We start from the raw sequence: 19,810 nt of genomic DNA, 5'->3' as shown, positions 1-19,810 counted from the left end.
GTGGGCCGGGTAGGGGTTTTGTAAGAGAAGAATTATTGATCGTACCGTACGGCACAGTGTTACCTCCTACCAAGGCACAGTAATTACCGCCAACTTTTTTGTAGTAGGGGTAATAGTAGCAAGAGCTAAGGGGCCCACCAACGTCTTATTTAGTAAATAAGGCGTTGTAGAGACATTTCTTGACAGTGAGCCAGAACTATCATTCCCTATACTACTAGAATTGGGGGGTTGCGGCAATGTTTCAGGTTGGCATTTGTATTTTTAGACCTTGACTAATGTGGATTATGGCAAGTTTGGCACACTTTGTGATACCTTACTGATCTGATTACAGTCAGAATTCCAAAAATATCTTATCATCTTGAAACTGATCTGTTATTTATCTCAAGTTACTCTGTCCCAGTGGCATAAGATTCTTTGTTCAGAGTTCTACTGGTAATGTGTCCCTGAACACCAAGCGGTTAAGATGCTATTCTCCTTCACATGACACTGACCTACTTCTGGTAGTCCACCTTATTTTCCCTTCAACTCAGCATGTTTACAGTGCTAAAGTTCTAATTGAAGCAAGTCTAAATTTCCACAGGTTCTGAATCTCCTATCTCACTGGAGTACCATCTCAATTTTGAGGGAATTATATGTTTTGATTAATTCAGAGACTAAGCGTTAGTCTATAGTTCTGTAATTGCAACATCTATCATGTTTCATTGTGCAAGCTTATATTGTTTCTTACATTCAGATAGGACCTGCAAGGATGTTAGTGGTTTTTGTAAAAGTGGAAAACATTGGCTCTACAAATGTATAAATTCATTTTTAAAAATTAGATGGATGATATGGGATCTGTTGAACTGCATCAGCTTGTGATGTTGCCATAGCAATTGCCTACTTTGTTGTGGGCTATTTATGGATTCAGAATCAAATGGATAAGTGGCAAAATGACAATGTTCTGAAGCACATACTACTGCATGAGTGCATCTTGTCCAGCAATCTAACTGAAGTTGTGACTGCTGACGATCAACTGCTGGTGGTTATGGCTTAGATAAACTGGCAGAGTGCCAGGCAGTGGGAACATATCCCACATATCAGTACTTCGGTACTGTGGAGTGTACTTAGAACACCACTAACTCGATGCAGCTATTTTCACAACACACTGTTGTGGGCTGTAGTCATTACTCCAATCTCTTTGAAGACGTGCACAGGCTGCTTTCGTCTGTGCTAAGAACAGCAAATCAACAAACAGTAGTCAGGGAAATTGGAGTAATTATAGATATTTAACCACTTACGTGCTACCCAGTCAGTGAACAGACACAAGTGAGTGTGGATGGACTGTGTTTAACTGTCAGCATCACCATTTTCAAGTAACAAGCAAAGATACCAAAACACTCCTTCATCTGCATCATGATCATGTTGGATAGATATAGCTTGTTCCCTGTGTTTATTCATATATATTTCAAAACATGCCAGACCAGGAAGAGCAGTTTGTAAACTTTCTCAAATATACAATTTGCTGTAAAAATGGTCTAACATGGGGGATGAGTGAAGTAATTTATCACCTGAAAGTACTCTTAAACTGTGCACATTATCAAGTTCATTATTGAAAATAAGACTGCATTGGTTTTGATGATAACAACTGAATACAAGATTCAATGGTGGTGCTTTGCCCATTGGTGGTTCCCTCATTGTGAGACCTGGCAATAGTAGTGTAGAATTTTTATGTGATAAGAATCAAACTCAAAACAATGAAACTGCAAGAAAACATCAATTTAGAACCATCTACAGTATCTCAAAATAGGCTGATTGTAGGTTAAGTGATGCTGAAAGGCAAGGCTGCACTGAAGCAAACCATTGAGATAGTATGACTGCCTGTAAGCAGGAATATAATGCTGAAAATTTGTTGATAATCACAGCAACACCAATAAAGGGGCATCAAAGACTCATGGCACAGTATTGCATCTGTGCACGTTAATGAGGACCACACCACTCATAAGGACAGGCCACTTGGTCTAAGGGAGGATACTCTTGCATGTTGAATGTTGCATACATTGTAGCAGGGAGACTCGAACACGGGGAATCTTCATTCCTTGAAAAGTTCATTAGCATATGCCGCAGGCCGTTACATGACCAGTGTAGACAATATGGTGGCAGCTTAGTATTTAAGATTGAGTCTGGTTTAATTCAACAGCTGATTATATTCGCTGAGTGTTGTGACAACTGAACACCTATATGTAGAAAATAAGTATTTGGTCAGTTCATTTTGAGTCAAATGATTGTTATTAGTGTCAGTATTGGTACAGTGGACTTCTTGTAAAGTTTCAAGTCAGCATGTTGTAGCTCACTGGTATCAGTTCTTGGTACACTGCAAAAAAAATCTTTCACCTATTCGTTTAATTTTCAGAAGGGAAATATACCTTTTGTTGAAACATGTTTGCAAGTGAAGGATGCGGACTATTTTATGGATATACAATTTTTTATTTATACAACTTCTAGAGTGCCTGTAAAAGAAGTGTTTGCAAGTGACTGTGCTAGTTTTATAACTTTAAAAAATTGTTAGGGTGTATTGGAGGTGTTGAAAAGTATGATATATTAGTATATATAAGTATTGCCAATCTGGTCTGATCCACCATTGAAATACTACAGGGCGATGTTTGAGTGTTATTATTATTCTAAAAACCTCTTTCACATACACCTGTAAGTTTTATGAGAGGACTGTACCATCAGGTGAATAGTGTCTGCAAGTAATATTGATAGTTTCACAATTCTAAAAAACTTGTTAGATTGTATTTGATGTGTGTGAAAAATATGACATATTGCCAGTCTGATCTGATCCACCGCTGATGCTTGTGATGCTTAAGGGTTATAGTTCCATAAATTCTTTCTTTCTTGTTGATCTTAGTGTTTGATAAAACTGGAAAGATGTTTACAAAGCTTTGTGATAGTTTAAAACTTTCAGTTTTTGAGGGATGTGTGACAGTGTCAGTTAACATTCAGTGCCCATTCTGTCAATTCTCCACATTCAAGAAGATATCTGAATTAATTACTAATGTCTCAAAGTAGATTCTTAAAGAACAGAGATAGTTTTGCATTCTTAAACATGTTAGGGGAGGGATGGCCATAGTGTATCATTTATTCTATCATTCATTCAAACATGTATTTCTTTCTTTTGTTCTTCACATGTAATTCTTGCTTTTAGTTCTTTCTATAATTCATTTATTCATTCATTCATTGTAAAATTCCGACTGATACAATAAATTAGCTGATGTACTGTTAAACAGAGCTGAAGTTGCGCTGGGAACGATCCAAGTCCCTGTGTGCATTGGAGCATGACAAGGCACACTAATTAGTGCAAATGGTATAGAAAGCAAGCGGTGACCTGTCTTTCTTGTAGATTAGCTCTCATTGTAGAAGCCATTGTCAGATAAGGTTTTATAAACATTGCATCAGTACATGGTTACATACTTCCTGTATTTTCTTGATTTCATGTATTTCTTCACCAGTACAATGTGAAATCAAAGGCTACTGCAAGAGAAAATTTAAATCCGCACAACCATATTCAGCTTGTGCTTGTATATTGTGTAATATATCACTGTAATGTTCTTTTGGGAGTAGGCAAGTTTGAGGATTGATTGTTTAGTTCTAGGCTCCTAAAAATGCATACCAGTTTAATCAGTTATGTAAACACTACATAGTGCCATATTTGTTACCTTTCAAAACAAAATGTGTTTCATTTCAAGTGGAATTCTTTTAGTAGAGGTAGTATGGTGAAAGGTTGAGGTGACAAAAAAGTATATCGAGAGTCATGGGTAAAATGATTTGCAGAAAGTGATGGTTACATGGTTTGTAGAGAGAGTGAAAGTAACATGGTTTCCATGGTTTGTAGAGAGTGATGGTAACATGGTTTGTAGAGAGTGATGGTAACATGGTTTGTAGAGAGTGATGGTAGCATGGTTTGTAGAGAGTGATGGTAGCATGGTTTGTAGAGAGTGATGGTAACATGGTTTGTAGAGAGTGATGGTAGCATGGTTTGTAGAGAGTGATGGTAGCATGGTTTGTAGAGAGTGATGGTAACATGGTTTGTAGAGAGTGATGGTAACATGGTTTGTAGAGAGTGATGGTAACATGGTTTGTAGAGAGTGATGGTAATATGGTTTGTAGAGAGTGATGGTAGCGTGGTTTGTAGAGAGTGATGGTAGCATGGTTTGTAGAGAGTGATGGTAACATGGTTTGTAGAGAGTGATGGTAGCATGGTTTGTAGAGAGTGATGGTAACATGGTTTGTAGAGAGTGATGGTAACATGGTTTGTAGAGAGTGATGGTAGCGTGGTTTGTAGAGAGTGATGGTAGTATGGTTTGTAGAGAAAGTGAAAGTAACATGGTTTCCATGGTTTGTAGAGAGTGATGGTAACATGGTTTGTAGAGAGTGATGGTAACATGGTTTGTAGAGAGTGATGGTAACATGGTTTGTAGAGAGTGATGGTAGCATAGTTTGTAGAGAGTGATGGTAACATGGTTTGTAGAGAGTGATGGTAACATGGTTTGTAGAGAGTGATGGTAGCATAGTTTTGTAGAGAGTGATGGTAACATGGTTTGTAGAGAGTGATGGTAGCATGGTTTGTAGAGAGTGATGGTAGCATAGTTTGTAGAGAGTGATAGAAACATGGTTTGTTCAAACCTTATTGAATGTAAAAACATAATACAACATATAATATGATCATATATTCAAGTTGACATGCCATAAAATACGAGCTGAGAATAGCTTAAAGAAACCTTTTCAGAAACATGTCTGAGAACTGTACTGTGTTTTGAAACTTTGCAGACTGAGGGGAATATATAATGTTTGTTGATGACTTTTGTATTGTTAGGGGACGAGATTGATCCCGTGTACAGTTTGTTGAAATGTGCCGCCGATCTACCCAAGGCTTCCAAAGTGTGTGGTATTCATTCGCAATGTAGTGGTCACCACAGCAAACATGGTGGACATGGTGACAGCAGTGCCAGCACCTCCAAGACCTCCAGTCCCTCTTCTTCAGGTGAGCATCAACAGTTCCTGTCTGTACCTAGTCTGCACCGTCGTACCAGTCTTTAAATTCAAACCTTTAAACATACCCGGTTATGGTTAAGTCATGTACATTGTGAATATGGAAGCCAATCTCTGTTTTAGTTACTGATTATGTCAGTTTTGGGATGCTCTAGTCATTATCTAGTCAGATCACAGTCCTTTTCTTTCACAGATGAAACGTGAAAAAATGAGTTGAGATGATACAGGAACTTTCTGGCAGTTTGTCACCTGCAAGTGCAAATAACTATCACCTGACTCATGCAAAGCAGGAACACTCTGCATAGCCATTTCATGTTCAGGCAAAGTACTCTCCTCCATCTGGATGCACAATACTGCACAAACACATGACTAGAAGATAATCAGTGGTTCACTTTGCACTTTCACATTTACATTTCAGAACTGAAAAACTGGTTTTATGTAACATATCCAGAATACCATGATTACTTACCATGATCAAAATGAGTTAAAATCACCAAAACATCTTCATTTGTTAACAAGAAGATGTTTGTTTTGTCCCACATGTAACATGTTCCCTCCAAATCCCATGACGTGAACACTGCAGATTATGTAAACTGAACAGTTTGGACCTAACATTGATGGTAAGGGTTCATGGACTTCTCTGCATATTATGATTAAATCATCACCCAGCCAGCACATAGAACAGACTTCTGTTCTGCATTCATCTGTGGAAGAGTTAGATGTTTGATTGTTGTTTTTCATATCAGGCTGAATCCTGGAATCATCCATGATACAAATCACTCAGCAAAATCAGCTGTGTCTGCGTCAAAATGGATTAAATTATAAACAGATATAATACATGGTGGGAAGATAAGTCATACACAGTGCCTTTCAGTAAATCAGATAAGACCCACACATTAGGTAATACACCTGGCTTCATACTGCTACTCCCTTCTCATCACCAGCATTGGAATCTTACCATGGCTGGAGATTACCTCTTTTACATTGATCAGCAGAAGTTTGAACCTCTGATTGAAGTAACCATTCTAGTAGCTGCATCACAGCTGCTGCTAAATTTCAGGGTGCTTCTTTTTCAGGTATGCTCAATAGAGATTTTCCTACAGTTTATATATTTACAATGTTCAAAATCTGTGAGGTACTTTATTTGGGGCATTTTGCTTTTTTGTATTTGTATTGTTTGTTTCAGCTGCACCCTCCCTAATTGGTCACGACTGTTTCAGTCCATCTCAGTGCTCATGCCCCAGTCACAGCATCAGCACCTTCCCAATGTTGACCTCTCCTCCCTTGTCATGCTGGCTTCCAGTCGGTAGTAGTAGTTGTATGGTCAGGTGCTGGACCATCCTCAACAATCTGGGAGACTGTGGTTTTCACACCGAAACTTCCATACACCTTGATCTACCTCGTGGGATGAAATGCAAGGATATACTGTTTTAGACACACCTCACCTCAGCAACATGCCTCTAAAAACAGTAATGCTAACCAAATCAAATTATGCACCAGTCTCTTTTTGGCAAACATTAACACCTGAGACAGCTTTGTGTTATATCTGAATAGCAACACAGTTTAAACAGAAACTTGTCGAAGTCTTGTAGGACTTACGTATTGGTATTGGAGATTAGGTAGTAAACGGTAGTGCATGCTCATAAATTCTGATATAGTAGTGTTAAAGTACTCTTACTCAGATACTAACCCCTGTTACATACCTCAGCATTTACTGTGCCAATCTCATCTTGAAAATTACAGAGGCAATGTTATTTAGGTATGGAGTCTTTTATTAATAAAAGGATGTATGTTTTATGTCAGTCTGACATTGAAAAAGACTTTTGAAAACAGATTTTTTTAAATGTTTCCTTCTTATATTGTTGAGATTGGAGAACACCATTCATACACTGTTTTAGATATTTTATTGATAAAAATAGTGTTGATAAAACTATTGGCTTCTACAATGTCCTCTCCCCTATTTTTCAACTGGAGTCTTTACCCAGCAGCAAATGCATATTCCTGGTGACACTGGTCAAACAGTTATTAGACTGAAATGACTTTGAATTTTATATTTGACTATTAGTTTTGTGATTTTAATGAAAAAAGTAAATCTCGGTCAAAAATGAAAATCCATTTGGCCAGTCAGCATGTCTGTCCCACAACTTACTTCACAGAGGGGTCACTGGAGGAATGACACAATTTTCAGATTTCTATAATGATCACATCATGCAAGATGATTGTAATACATGATAGTGTCAGAAACCATCCACTGCATCAGCTTGATCACTCACAGCAGTTTCAGATGGTCTTTTGAGGTGTTATTCAATCCAAGAATTCTTCATGCCGACATACCTGACTGGATCTGCTGGAATGGTTTAATGTGAATGTTCACATTACGCTGAGGAGTCTCTGGTTTACCAAAGGTGACATAAAAACTGATATTTACAGGTGAAGGTACACATAATGGCAGAGAGAAAATTCATTTTTTCAGTTTCAGTTTAAACCTGCCATGAGAGTTCACTACTAACCAATCTTTCCCAGAATGTTCCAACTGCTAAGTCCCTCCTTCTGTCTGGAGTGTTGACAGTTAAGTCCATGTAGCCATCAGTGAATACGTAGACACATGCTTATCACTTTTCCTGCACCAAGTGGAGCAGATTCACTTAGATATAGCTGTCCACCCTTGCTTCCCTAATCCACTGTGTTGTGTTGGGCCACTGATGGACATGCTCATCTCTTGTAGGTTCACCATCCTCTGCAATGCATGACCTTGTGGCAAACAGTCTGGGATCAGACTTCAAGCAATACTACAAATTAACAAGCCCTGCCGGCAAAAAGGTTCCTTCTAGTCTTGAAAACTTCTTTTGACCTGCAAGTTATACCCTTGCTGTCCAATCTTTTTGATTGGTCCTTGCTCTCAGCGATGTGTTGGTGAGGACAACCACTGATTGACCTGTCACTCACGTTTCAGTGCCGCCCCAGTGGTAGTTCAATGATGACCATGCTAGTCAGCAGATAAGCGCTAAGCGTGGCTAAAGAAGCACCAGTTGTGCAGTGAGCATCCAGCAAAAGAGCAAGGATCACTTTGTTGGTAGCCAGAGATGACCAACTAGGACACTGCATATGTTGAAGCACAGGCATTTTCATCATTGTGATCAATTCCAGTGCAGCTGGAGGCAGACACATGACACATCAGTGAAGTGTGTATCACACGTTAAGGCCATGTCTAAATGGAGTTGCCCAAAGCTTCCTGGCAACTCAACATCTTGCTGTCTGTTTTATTCAATATCTCAGTAGTTTGTTCATATTATGATTGTCAACTTATTTTAATGGCATTCTAATGTAGAATGGAACTGAGATGTAGTGTATGTAGAATTTGTTAAAACCAATGTGTGTTATGTAGACCTCCCTCTATTCTAGCCATAGTTGTGTGATCTTTCAATTTTATAGTAGTTTGAATATTAACAGTTCCTCAATTTAACATTGAGTTTTATGAAGACCTCTGGTTGGCATTTTTAATGCATGCAAAGCATTGTCTGTGATAGAGGTGGCATGGAATAGTGGCCATATTGGCTACTTGGTTGGTTTGAGCGGTGTGACACAACCCAATACCGCCCACCAACACCCACAAATGCTCATGCTGTGGTTCAGGGCAGAATCTAAACATATACAAATATGTGTTGGCATTACTGCTCAGTATTTTTTTACCTTGATTTTGGTACTTTTTTATTCATTTGTTCCATTTTTGCCATTGATTCTGTGTCATTTAAGTTCAATGGGTTGTACTGTATTGGAACAGTCACCATTTACCATCTCCTTTACGTATCCAGTTGATGTGTTGTTCTTCAAAGTATATTGTTTTCTTTCTGGGATTGTAAGCTGAAGGTCTGTTTCTTGGGAAATCTTATAATTGTGAATTTGTTATATTGTTAGAGGATTCAAGTATGGCTACCCACATCACCTGTTAGTCTGTGATATCATTAGAAAGCACAAAGGTATTATTTTATAAGAAAGTGTGGTCCATGTTACAGTGTGGATAAAATATTTGAGGTGTTACTAGAGAGTACAGAAGGGTTTTCGGGACAGTGAGGAGCAGAAAACACAACAGCCAGATGCAAAACATGTTGCAATGTCAATATGTGTGCAGCATATACATTCTAACACAGCCTGTTGACAGAGAAAAGTGAAACAGTTGGATTTCTGTCCTGACCTGTTGTCATATAGTCAAGTGACAGAATACATGGTAGAGTTATCAAGTACCAATCAACTCAAATTCCTGGCATTGCTTAGCTAGTCCATTTGCTGATTACTATACAAGAACCAGCAGGGTGCTTCATCAAGTAAAAGGAACTTTTTGGCTGATATACACCAGATCACTTATCCCTTAATATTGTCCATAAAAATATAAACATTGTCACTTCACAGTTAAAACATTATTCCTTGCCATTAGACATCTATCTAAAGTACTGATACTGTGACCAGCAGTGGCCAGTGTGGAAGTGTATCCCTATATCATGTCTAGTACTTACATTCCCTATAAGGTGAGACTGACTGATGTACAGCTACACTCACTTTACATGGGTCAAACTACACAGGAGGAAGCCGACTATTCCTGAATACAGAGCTGTGTGCCATCTTTCCCCACTACAGACAATCACTATGGCAGCTAGGCCGATCTATGCTAAAGTGTACAGTGACCAAGAACAGTTGTAGCTTAACCATGTCCTGTCTGCTTGAGCACATCACTACATTATTGCTGCCACCATACTGCTGCTGTTGTTTCTACTGTGCCCCGTGTGTAACACAGGGCCTCATATTTCCAACTACTCTCTGCTGTCCTCTGTAGCACTTCTTCTCTCTGATACACTGCTGCACTGTGTACTTAGTTGTCTACACATGTCTGTGTCATTACCTTGCACATTGTAAATTGGATAATAGAACTCTGTGTGACACTGTACATGTTTTTGTCTTTTGTGCAGGATACACCAGAGTTCAGTGTGACAATGTATATCTTTTTGTGTTTTTGGTGCAGGACACACAAGAGCTCTATGACACATTGTATATGTTTTTGTCTGGTTGTACAGAGCACATTAGAGCTCTGTGTGACTCTGCATATCTTTTTGTGACATTTTGCGTGTGTGTAGAACACACAAGAACTCAATGAGACACTGTGTATGTTTTTCTTTGTACAGAAGACATTAGAGCTCTGTGTGACACTGTTTAACTTTTTGTGTTTTTTTTGTTCAGAACACAAAAGAGATCCATGAGACACTATATATGTTTTTGTTTGTACAAAACACATTAGAGTTCTGTGTGACACTGTACAAAACACGTTAGAGCTCTGTGTGACACTGTACATCTTTTTGTCTGATTGATAAAAAAGACACCAGAATTGTATTGATTTAGATACCCATTGGCTTGTATTTATTTCTCCACCTTAACTGTGTGCTCTGTTAGATTTTTCTGTGTTTACATGCAGTAGGTCCAAGATCCAACAAACATTTAAGGACCTTTCAAGTCACATGGAGTCCACATAGAGTGGTGGATACTACTAGACACATTTACACATTTTATATGTTTTAAATCATTGTTGTGCTACAATTGTTGTACATGTATGGGTTTTTTTCCTCTATTGTCAAATATATGACATATTCCATCACTTTTCAATATTTTTGCACATGGCTCAGACCTCAAGTTGACCTATTTTGTTGTGTGGTATCTACTTTATGTTTTACTGTTATTGTCCATGATATGAGGAAATATGTTAACTTGCATGAAATAAAGCAAGATGTCTCCAAGAATCAACAATCTGTAAATAGTTCAAACTTCCAACACTGACAGACACTTTTTGTTAATCATACTATCCAGAATAAATCTTTATTGACATATGGTCGCACATTCTCTAATAAGACTGTTCATAAAAAAGCATTCACTCTACACACATCTGATATCAGTGGTATAACACTGATAAAGAACAATAACATTTGTTGAGCTCAAAATTTTACTGTCCTACTCATGATAACAAATAACAGACTAGTCTCTAAGGTTCTCAAGTAGTAGTATTGTGGTTGGGATTTTGCCGCAGATGCGGATTAGACACCACATCTGCACAAAACCCCCACAGTAATACAGCTCAAGTTTAATTTTAAAATTTCAAAAGATAAGTGCAGGTTCTTTTTCACAATCATCTTTCAGGGGTCATGTGTTCCGATTTCTGTGAATGAGACTAGTACACCTGTGACATGTACTGTATTTGGATATCTAACCAGAACATGTGTACAACAGTTGTATTAGCCATGAACATCATGGGAAGCATTTTATTTCAGTAGAGATGTGCTGCTTGAGCAAGGGATCCAATTAGTTCTCCTAATACCGTGTCAATGTATATGTACTTGTCAAGGAAAATTACATGTTATTTGTGATCATGAGTTTTGGGAATGACATGTGTTGTGAAGGAAGTCATTTTGTTACACACAAATTATTCAAATTTGATACTCAAGTCATCAATGTTGTTAACCACAACAAATGTGTAAATCTGTTTTGTTATGTTTTGACCCATCCATTCCGTTACCAGAAGCCAGTGAAATGTTGCTGCTGTCTGTTGAAGTAGGAGAGGATTGTTGCAGTGTGTTTGTTTCTGTGTATCCAATGCTATCTGTGTGTGTCTGTGTGTGTCCATGTGTGTGTGTGTGTGTGTGTGCGTGCGTGCATGCCTGTGTGAGTGCATGTGTGAGTGTATGTGCATGCGTGTGTGTGTGTGTGTGTGTGCGAGTATCTATATGCACTAAATGCAAGTCACAACTTGTGGCAAAAGAAAATAATCATGCACACATCGCATTCCCATGTTGAGATAACAGTGAAGGCCACACACAGCCTTGTGTACATGTACTAAATGAATATGAGCATGTCACACCTCCAACAGCAGCATGGGAGCATGCGTTTGGGAGGTCTAGGGTAAGGAGGGAGGTATGTTGATTGTGTGAGGGAGGTCTAGGATAAGGAGGGAGGTGTCTTGACTGTGTGTGAGGGAGGTCTAGGATAAGGAGGGAGGTATGTTGATTGTGTGGGGGAGGTCTAGGATAAGGAGGGAGGTGTGCTTTCTGTGTGAGGGAGGTCTAGGATAAGGAGGGAGGTGTGCTCTCTGTGTGAGGGAGGTCTAGGATAAGGAGGGAGGTGTCTTGACTCTGTGTGAGGGAGGTCTAGGATAAGGAGGGAGGTGTTTTGACTGTGTGTGAGGGAGGTCTAGGATAAGGAGGGAGGTGTCTTGACTCTGTGTGAGGGAGGTCTAGGATAAGGAGGGAGGTGTCTTGACTGTGTGTGAGGGAGGTCTAGGATAAGGAGGGAGGTGTCTTGACTCTGTGTGAGGGAGGTCTAGGATAAGGAGGGAGGTGTCTTGACTGTGTGTGAGGGAGGTCTAGGATAAGGAGGGAGGTGTCTTGACTGTGTGTGAGGGAGGTCTAGGATAAGGAGGGAGGTGTCTTGACTCTGTGTGAGGGAGGTCTAGGATAAGGAGGGAGGTGTGTTGACTGTGTGGGGGAGGTCAAGGATAAGATGGGAGGTGTGTTGACTGTGAGGGAGATCTAGGGTAAGGAGGGAAGTGTCCGAGGGAGGTCTAAGATAGGGAGATAGGAGTGTTGACTGTTAGATGGCCCAAATGGTAAATGTGATGAAGGTCTGTGATAAGGAATTTGGTTTGCCTACATGTGTCTGTGTGCATCTGTGACTATGTCTTGGATAGACATGATATTCGTTATATTGGCTTCTATGCCCTCCCCACCCCTACTGTGGCAGGTTAATGTGGAAATGCCTGAATATGCATGATTGTACATTTGAGCACCCACATTTCACAACACTGTTGTATTGTATTATATTTATCATGTCTCCTTTCCTTCCCAATAAATCTTTACCTTGTGAAACTCTTCACATTTGTTCTTATTTGCATGGTACACAAATGAATTCTCTAATGTTTTTCAGTGTTTGAAATGTTGCAATTCTTATGTGGCTACAACTGTGAATCATTCATCTCAGTAGCTCTCTACTCTTTAGATTTCAGTCAGCATTCTCTATTCCTGTCACTGGATCAGGTGAAACAACTGTAGCACTTATTTGAAGTTTGAAATTCTACACCATGGTACATAATGCATGTGATTATTTCAGTTATGTTTAGTGATTGCTCTCAACACTTAAAACAGCTGTGAAAAATTTGTCACTAACAGTGAAACATATTAAAAATAAGAAAAGCAATAGAAGTATGCCTGTGAGAGAATTCCAGTCACAAATATATCTCATCTGGCTTATTCTTTGGGCAGTCCATCAGTATCAGGTATCCTTGAACTATTTTGATTATCCAATGTCTGATGGAGTCAGCTGCAATTTTTGCATTCATAATTGTATGGAGGCTTCGTCGGGACACAACAAATCTTATTATGTCCTATCAACCATATCTGTATTTCTTTGAGAAAGCATCATAAATGAAAGTGGCCTTTTGGTGTGCATGTTGTTTGTTATTATTACAGAAATCTCTTACACATATACAGACTATAAGCAGGATAATTGTGTGAGGTGGGATTACACAAGAGTGTTGTACAGGATTTCCCTTGTCTTGGGGGTTTATAACAAGGGACAGGTCCCTCACTCATGCGTCCACTTCACTCTCACATTCACTGATTGTTTGGTAACAATCCGGGTAGAATACTTCTGGCTCAGTTGGTCAGGCTCACTGACACGTCATCAGTTCCCAATTGCACCGATTGATGGTTATGATGTTGATCACTGGATTGTTGGACAGACTCGATATGTACAGACCACCGCCCTATAGCTGGAATATTGCTGAGTGCTGCTTAAAACTAAACTCACTCACACATTGTTAGGTGACATTCCAAGGATATATCACAATAAACATCTGCAATTGTAGACTGTGAATGTACATTGTAATTTCATTGCCTAAGACACAGCATTCATTTCTTATAAAACTTGGCTTTCAGCATAATGAATATAAGATGAATCCAGATATTATTTCTTCTTGCCAGAACTCCTTTGTATCTGCACGAGATCTTACACCATTCAACAGCTCTTAAGGTGTACAATGAAAACTGAGTGTCATCAAAGGCAACCTACAACTGTAATAGATATCTTGTCATCATGAGTATGACGTTACAGTGAGTCACAATAGTGGGAGATGTAAAACAGTCATGGTAAAAGTAGGGTTGCGTTTGTGACGTCATCATGTTTTTGATGTCATAGTTACAAACAATAGTGGTGAACATGTATGCATTATGGTTTTAGTGCACAAATACATACTGAGTTACATTAGGAAGGATACAAAATTATACTTTTGAATTGAGCTTAGAGTTAAACAGCCATTTATTCTTTTCCCATCTGTATTTGTTTATCGTTGTTAAACAATCGATAAAACAGAATGAGAGTAAAATGACCATTTCTGCATTCATAAATATGTTTGCTTACATTATATATCACATGTCCTTCAGAGTTTCAAATCATGAGGTGTCATCTGAGACAAAAAAGATTTAAGCCCCATAATTAAAAGCTCAAGACTAAGAGTTTAGTTACATACACTTTTGAAAATAACTTTTAACATATCTAAAAATAACTTCCAGAGGTTTTGTACATGAATACAATCCTATAATAGAAGAGGAAATGTTACTGTCTCATTATTGCAGAGAGAACATTTGTCATTAAAGGCCACCTTTGACCAGGTACAAGTTAGTTTCAATAATAAAATGGAAAATTCTAAACTGAAACCAAATTTTGTATCTGGTAATTCTGAAGGATTTGAGGTATATTCTTTTCATGGGGACTTTTTAACTGACATGTTTTAACTGTTTGTATAATGAGATAATATATTGTAAAGTTGACTCTTAAGTCAAACTCTGCATTGATAATAATCTATCTCTGTCAAAAAGAATCTGCTATCTGGGCAATGATCCTTGCAAACCAGCTGTGATAAAAACAACATGATTTCCCCAAGTAATCTGTGATGTGTAGAAGGTCAAATGGGAATCAGTCATGTGAGATAGGATAAGTATTATAAATATACAATTAACAGTTAACATTTCCAGATTTTAAAATCTATTCTGTCTCATGGTATTTATTTATCCCACAGTTGGATGGTTGGCCACAGATTACCCTGTGCAATGTGCAATGGTGAAGTCACATTGCACAATGAGGCCGGGAGAAAGCCCTAACTCCTGATATGCTACAGTCTAATACTTGTGATTTTGTTGCTTCTCATTGATAAACCCCTAGGCTTACACAGCACAAAGACTCTAGGTGTGAGCAGTCCAAATGTGGTTTTCAGCTGCACTTTTTGTTCAACACAGAAGGATGCAGTTGGGCAAGTAAGCGCCACCTACCCATGATTTTGGTGATGAGAAAGGAACTCAAAGACCTCATAGGTAATTGAAAATCAAACACTTCACTGATTTAATTGCTCAAGGAGGAGAGGAGAGGTGAACACAGGGGCAATGGCAAGGAGTCGGTATGGCTGTCCTGGCAAGTGATTCTTGGCAACAAAGTCCCACCTTAAGCCAAGGAAAACTCCTTTTCCTCTCAAACTACACTCGGTTGACATCTAGAGCATGAAGTTCCGTAAGAACCATAACGGAAAAGGCCTTCAAGGAATAGACCCAAAATCTTTCCCTGCCAATGGTTCATATTCTGCACAGAATGACCAGATGATCCCAGACTAGAGGCAGGGACTGGAGTTTAGGCACAGAAGAGGCTATTACCGTATTGAGGGCAGCCAGATACCAAGCCAATGTGGAGCCCTTCAACTTTCTCGAAAAACATAGATGCTTTAAATATTCAGCAACTACCTGCCGTGATGCTTAAGGAGAAGTGATGCCCTTCACCTTACAATAAGCTTCATAAGTCTTGTTTATCATTGTAGTGTCATTGTGTAGAAGTATGATCAGCTGTAGTAATCGCTGTAGCCACTTGCAAATAACCCTTAGCAATGAAGGATTTATATAGATGAGCCAAGCATGTAGATGGAGTGTCTCAGGTCATCTGAACTGAGTGAGGGTGGATCATGACATCGGTAAGCTTGTGGACAAACCAACTTGTATCTGGCAAGTAGGGCATGACCAAAGCACTAGTGGAAAGGCATATGCTTTGAAGTCCTCCCATGCATCGCATTGCCTTGCCAGAGGATCTGGGATTGGGGACACAAACTTCAGAGGCTGAGTCTTGAATAGGGTTGCAAAAAAGTCCACTACTGGACTCAAAATTGGAAAGTAGTGAGTCTTGAATATCTGAGGATTCAGCTTCCACTCTGTTGAGGATGGTCGAGCTGATCAGAACAGATTTGCACTGACTGTGATGTTCAGTGAGTCCCCGAGGCTGTAGAACTGCTGAGCCCACTGAAGTAGCTGTGGAGAACCTGTGGATCTAATCTGGTTGATGTGCCAGATACACAGTGGCATTTTTGTACCACTTAATTAAGGAAGAAGGTTTTGCCAGTATTACTGCCCTGAACTCCCAGAATATTGATGTGACAGGCTTGATCTATCGGAGACCACAACTCTGTCACTTGAAGGTCTAGTGGATGAGCTGCTCACTCATTCAGAGGGGTATCTATGAACAGGTGATGCAACACAAACGTTTGATTCCACCAGCCTCCTTTGAAGATGGGGATGGAGCGTCATGGGTAGTGAGGTCAGCTTGTGGGAATTGCCAACTCTGATGTTCAGACAAAGAAACTGTTGTGCTTGGGCTGATGTCACTATTCCTGTCACTGAAGGAGAATTCTGGGTTGTGCCAGCTCTAGGAGAATCAAACCTTGAATCTTGATAAATGAATAGCTTCATAACCCATGTGAATAAGCAAGGGGCCATGGAAATTCCAAATGGGAGGACACGACACTGAAAGTGGATGTTCTCGAGAATGTCATGGAGATAACCATCATGCAGGTAAAGGCTGTCCATGAATTCCTCCGGCTTGATGATGGTGGGCAGAAGAGCCACTGAGACTGTCTGAAAGTGAGAAGGTTGCTGTAGGTACATTGTGATGAAAAGCTTAATGTTGAAGATATAATCTGAGCTTTTTGATTCCACCACAATCTTCTGAAGTAAGGTTTCTATTTTGGTTCTCAGAATGGCTGTCTTGGTTACAGGGTACATTCTTAGAACCAGGTGTAGCATTAAGGGAGGAGATCCTACTAGAAGAAGCTTAAATTCCATAGAGAAAGTCAACTGAATGAATGGGTTATCCAGAATTGTCCAGTCTTCTGCCGACTGGTGAATCTACAGCTGACAGGACTGACTGATGTCATTGAGTCAACATTTAGAAGATCCTGCTGCTTTGGGTTGATTGGACCTGGCGGTGCTAAAGGAGCTGGTAAAGGGTTTGCTGCTGTTTTCTGGAATGACTACGGTAGGAGGGGCAACCTGAAATAGGAGTGGAAGATGAAGAACGTAGGTTCAGGGTGTTTGGGACCTAGTGCACCAGGCGTCACCGCCACAGGGAATCCTCCACCTGCAGTCATTATGAATTTCAAGAGTTCCACTGACACCTGTAGCTGAGAATCCTGCCTGACCTTGTAGAGAGTGTCGCAGCAGGAAATTAAGTTACTAACAGGAAACAAAAAAACAGCAGAGATTGCACTATTGTTACATGTAGTCAAGCAGAACTAGCTTGGGGCATTGAACCAATTAATGGCTGAGCACTGTCTGTAAGTCCGTAACAATCAGAAGCAGTGCATTGGTTGGGAGTGTCAAGCCAAATGGGAGCGCTGCTCTGTAGGGAAGTGCTGAACTGTCCAGGAGAGACACATTGGTCTGAACAGGAGCAGTGCACTGGTCTGCAGAGCGGAACCAAATGAAAGCAGTGCACTGGTCTGAAGCGCGGAACTGAACAGGAACAGTGCACTGGTCTGCAGAGCAGAACCAAATGGAAGCAGTGCACTGGTCTGAAGCGCCGAACCAGATGAACTAAATGAGAGCAGAACATTGACTTGACTTGACCAACCTGTCGGTGTTCTTTAATGAGCATCACACTAAATGGAAGTGACACACTAGTCCAAAGTGCCGAATCAAACTGAAAGCGTGCACCATTCTGGAGTGGTAGAGTGATTTGTCATAACAGATGGAGTTGTAGAGTTAATCAGAACCATTGAAGTGGAAACTGTCACTTTAGCAGGAGGGATTGCGGATCGCAAGTCCACACCTCCATAAAGTAACTGTACAAATCAGGTGTTAAAAAATCCCATCGCCCGACGCCCAGGACAAGTAAGTTTTCATTTTGGGCAATCAATTAATGGTATCTTAATTGTCTGTGGACTGATATATAATTTCCACTATTTTTAACTTACCTTACCATAGGACATATGCATATTTCCACAAGCTTCGCTTAGAAGAGATCAGACAGTCGTTGATTCGCCATTCTCATGAATGACTACCGCATGTATCAATGAGTGTATAGGCACGGAAGTGACATGATCTCCTGAACCGTGCAAGCGCTGACCTTTCAAAATTCACTTTAACTTCAAGCGTCCTTGTGGTCGGATGTTTCGTTTGGTTCGCTTATAGTTTCAGTTTTTGTTTTCAGATTTCTACCTTTGTTTTTATTTTTTTCACACAAGCGGTAGGTATGTTTTTTGCTTTCATGTTATGTGAATGAAGAATGGAATTAACTTCAGTTACCTGGCTACCTCACTTGATCCGTTCGATGTGGGTCTTGTTTTTCTCACATCTCAGCTGTTCTTGCATGGTCTTGGCATGGTGTGCATAACTTGGGTTAGTTCTTACACCATCTTACGCTTTGCTTTCTTTATGGTTTATCCATTTGCTCTATGCTTTTTCCTTTTTTCTCACGTAGCATGTCTTTAGTTGGGCAGCCATCTTGTCTCTGCCCCGCCTTTGGACGTGCCTATTTTTATTAATTAGGGGTGTTCGTCGCATTTTTAATGAACAGGTGTATTTCTGCTATGCGAGTTAAAGGTTTACTCGCTGGTTATATGTTGCGGTAGCTGTTTATGACTCGTCAGTTTTTGTACTGTGTGTAAAGTCCTTAAGTCAGCGAAGTACCCCCACCCCTCGTGTCCGGACTGCGCCACCGTTTCCTGCTCTCTTGACCAGCGCTGTGTACATTGCAAGCCCCTGTCTACAATGGAGTTCAAGGCTTATCTACTGCGAATGGGAAGCATTTTTCTCTAGGCACTCCGATGCTAGTGCCGCCTCCCTCTACTGAGCCTGCTGTTTTTCCTACGCTGACGCCGACTTTGGCACCTCTACCAACGCTGATGCTGACGCCGACACCAGAACTGGGTTCAATGCCGGAGCTGTTTACGGCGCCAAGGCCTATCCACACCGACGCAGATGCCACCACCAGCGCCGACGCTGATGCTGCTGCCTTCTGATTACCATATCCTGCATTTGTCTTTTTCGCACACTTCACACGAGAGGCGGATCTGCAGAGATAGTTTATGGAGGAAAGGGCTTGGCGCATCAACGTAGAACGCTCTAGACATACCAGGAGGTCGCACTCCAGCTCAAGCCGTTGTCTCAGGTCTCGCTCCCCTCGCCGTTACCATTGTCACAGGTCTCGGTCTATGTCCAGGTCATCAGCAGATAGGGATCGGCGCTAGTATAGGTCCAGGCCATGATCACCCCGACGCTCTCTACATCTTCAACGCTCTCGGTTCCCGGCGGGCAAGCCCTTGCAGTCAGTGCCTCATGCGTTGCCATCGTCATCCTCCCATCGCCTCCAACCACTGTCTGTGTCATGGGATGATACTAAGGAACGTTTTCTCTCCAGATTACTATGAGGAGCCATCTTGAGA

At 40.3% G+C, this 19,810-nt stretch overlaps 1 protein-coding gene across 1 annotated transcript in view; it reads left to right on the top strand.

Moving 5' to 3' along the window:
• LOC137261849 (spectrin alpha chain, non-erythrocytic 1-like) overlaps positions 1-19,810 on the top strand; it is a 315,782-nt gene that overhangs the window by 264,894 nt on the left and 31,078 nt on the right. Inside the window, exon 14 of the mRNA XM_067799651.1 lies at positions 4,853-5,020. Within this exon, the coding sequence (XP_067655752.1) occupies positions 4,853-5,020 (168 nt within the window). The remainder of the gene's footprint in view (positions 1-4,852; positions 5,021-19,810) is intronic.

This window comes from Haliotis asinina, chromosome 14 (genome assembly GCF_037392515.1).
Source record: "Haliotis asinina isolate JCU_RB_2024 chromosome 14, JCU_Hal_asi_v2, whole genome shotgun sequence".
Classification (NCBI taxonomy): domain Eukaryota; kingdom Metazoa; phylum Mollusca; class Gastropoda; order Lepetellida; family Haliotidae; genus Haliotis; species Haliotis asinina.
The sequence above is the reverse complement of the archived record's forward strand: the minus strand, read 5'-3'. Positions and strand labels throughout refer to the sequence as shown.